The sequence below is a fragment of the Anopheles cruzii genome, unplaced genomic scaffold, assembly GCF_943734635.1.
Source record: "Anopheles cruzii unplaced genomic scaffold, idAnoCruzAS_RS32_06 scaffold00953_ctg1, whole genome shotgun sequence".
NCBI lineage: Eukaryota > Metazoa > Arthropoda > Insecta > Diptera > Culicidae > Anopheles > Anopheles cruzii.
Genome location: NW_026454540.1, coordinates 1 through 2,438, shown reverse-complemented (window position 1 = coordinate 2,438; position 2,438 = coordinate 1). Strand labels below are relative to the sequence as shown.

The following is a 2,438-nucleotide window of genomic DNA, read 5'->3' as shown; positions in this document are numbered from 1 at the left end:
CTGAGTCTGGGGACGATTGTTGGCACCGTTTCGTCTGTTAAGCGGGTTTAAAGTACGATCGATCAGCTCTTTTGCAATAATTAAAACACTCTGTTTCTCACGCAGCTTTCTTGATTTCAACTAGGTTTTGTTTGTAGAACAAACGATTTTCACAAACTGCACTGAAGCGACCTACTTCAGAAGGTTACCGAAGAGTTTTAATAGAATCGAGACCATGCGTAATGCGCCTTTTCGTATGCAATGAAATTGCATACCCTACAGGCGATTATTGTTCGCAGTTGTTGGGCTTCTGCCAAAGGTTCGTCTTTTACGATGGTTGGAGCTTTTACAACCGACACCGGTTTGCGGAACCATTGAAACCCGTTTTCATTCATCTTCACGCATCGCCCGCGGCGCCGTCCGATCCGAAGACACTGGTTCCGTGGTCGTCGTCGTCGACAAGTTCAAGTTCGGGCGTCAGCATCATAAACCCCCGCGGACTGATTAACCGCTCCGGTGGTGGAAGAAGAGGGGCCTTTCGTGTTTACATTACATTACGTTTTTTTCTGTTTATTTCAACCGTTCCATTTAACTTATTTACAGCGTGGGGATTGTTTTTGTTCGTTTTTGTTTTGCGTTTTGCGCAGTGAGTTTCCGTTGGACCAGCCGCGGGCCGGTTTAATGAAATGCAATGATCGTTAGCTAGCGCGCTACGAGCCGGGTCTTCTGGTCTCAATATTGGTAGCCGGACTGCGGGTTGAATGACCCGTTTCCGGAAGGTCTGCCGGGAGCGGATGGGCGAGCACCGGCGGTGGGTCCACCCGAAGGATATCCGGCCGATCCACCCGGGGCGGCCGATCCACCCGCGGAGGGATAGCCGCCCGCACTCGAAGGTCCTCCGCTCGGGTATCCTGCCTGGCCTGCTCCGGCAGGACCTCCACCCGGACGGGCTCCCCCGCCTGGGGCACCGGCTCCGGACGGGTAACCACCCGATCCCGTCACCGAGCCAGGGTAGCCTCCCGCCGGTTTACCAGCTCCCCCCGGATACCCACCCTGTCCACCGGCACCACCGGCGGCTTGCGCAGCGGCCGTGGCTTCGAGCGCCTTGCGGATCTCTTCCGGAATCGGAGGCGGCGTCGGCAGGTGGTCTCCCTGCGGCTGGAAGCCGTTCTCGTCGGCGATGTACGTCACGGTGATGACCTGACCGTCCGGCGCGGTGTACGAGTACGAACCCTGCACACTCTGGATCTCGTTCTCGGAGCCCTTGTTCTTCACTTCGCCCTGTTCCTGCACCTTGATCCCGTTCGCCGTCTCGTAGCTGGTGGATACAAACACGGGTTTAGAGGGAACAGCGGCCAGCAGCGGGATCGGGGTAAATACTTGCCTGTACTTGTAGCTCCCGTCGCCGTTGTTCATGTTCTCGTACGAGATGATCTCGATCGGCGGTTGACTCGGACCGGCCGGAGCTGCGGGAGCGCCCCCGGCAGACCCACCCCCGAATCCAGCCGAGCCGCCCGGAGCACCGAATCCACCGGACGGTGCACCACCACCACCACCGAAGGATGACGCAGGTGCCGCACCTCCGAAGGATGAAGGAGCTCCACCGCCAAATCCACCGCCCGGTGGTCCGTAGGCGGGCGATGGAGGACGCGCTCCGGCCCCGGGAGCGCTCGCTCCCGGTCGGGATGCGGGCCCTCCGAAGCCACCTGCGCCCTGTGGGCCACCGAACCCACCGGCTCCAGGTCCAGAGCCACCGAATCCGGGACCGGCGGCTGGAGGTCCACCGGCGGGTTTACTACCGAATCCACCGCCAGCCGGCGAGGGCGCCGTTAGTCCGGGCCCACCGCCAGAAGATGCGGCCCCCGGTGGGGGCAGGTAGTTGTTGTCTAGCCGCGCGCACGAACACACCGCTACCAGCGACGTCAGCAGGATCTACGAAAGGGGTGAAGCGAAGCGGTAAGGGCCACGAGTGTCGATCGACCGATCTGGATGGTGTTCTGGAGGACAATCGGCCCGCGGTGACCCAGAAAAAGCGAAGAGCTCGGATCGCCAAGTTATCGAGCGAGAGATGGTCACGAAGTTATCATAAAAAGCATAGCGGGCCAAATGAAGCGTGGCCGAAAAAGCCCAAGTCGCGGAGCCAGTCTTTGAATTTGAATGCAAACATTGTGCCGCGTGGCTGAGAAGCGACTCGAAAGATGGCGCACTAAATGGAGAATTGTGTTTCCCAGTGCGCCCAGTTCCCAGACCCGGGCTCACTGGACTCGGTATCCGATCGGAGGCGCTCTCTGAAGCCGCGTTATCGCGGACTAGAATGGAGAATTGGCCCACAATTGCACGGCGCATCGGGGGCTCCCCATTGTGCAACGGCAACGCCACTTGCCGATGACAGTTCGTCCCGACCCGCTGGGCTACATTGTCGCACGGCTGAGCGCATCCACCGAATAGCGATTGAATCC

General features: G+C 59.4%; 1 protein-coding gene across 1 annotated transcript; it reads right to left on the bottom strand.

Annotated features, from left to right (window-relative positions):
• Positions 1-566: 566 nt before the first annotated feature.
• LOC128276338 (pupal cuticle protein 36-like) lies at positions 567-1,976 on the bottom strand (the record flags this gene model as incomplete). Its single annotated transcript, XM_053014805.1, is given in 2 exon segments — positions 567-1,297; positions 1,364-1,976. Coding segments are annotated over 2 exon segments (1,199 nt in total), but the record flags the coding sequence as incomplete, so codon positions are not given.
• Between the last annotated feature and the right edge of the window lie 462 nt (positions 1,977-2,438).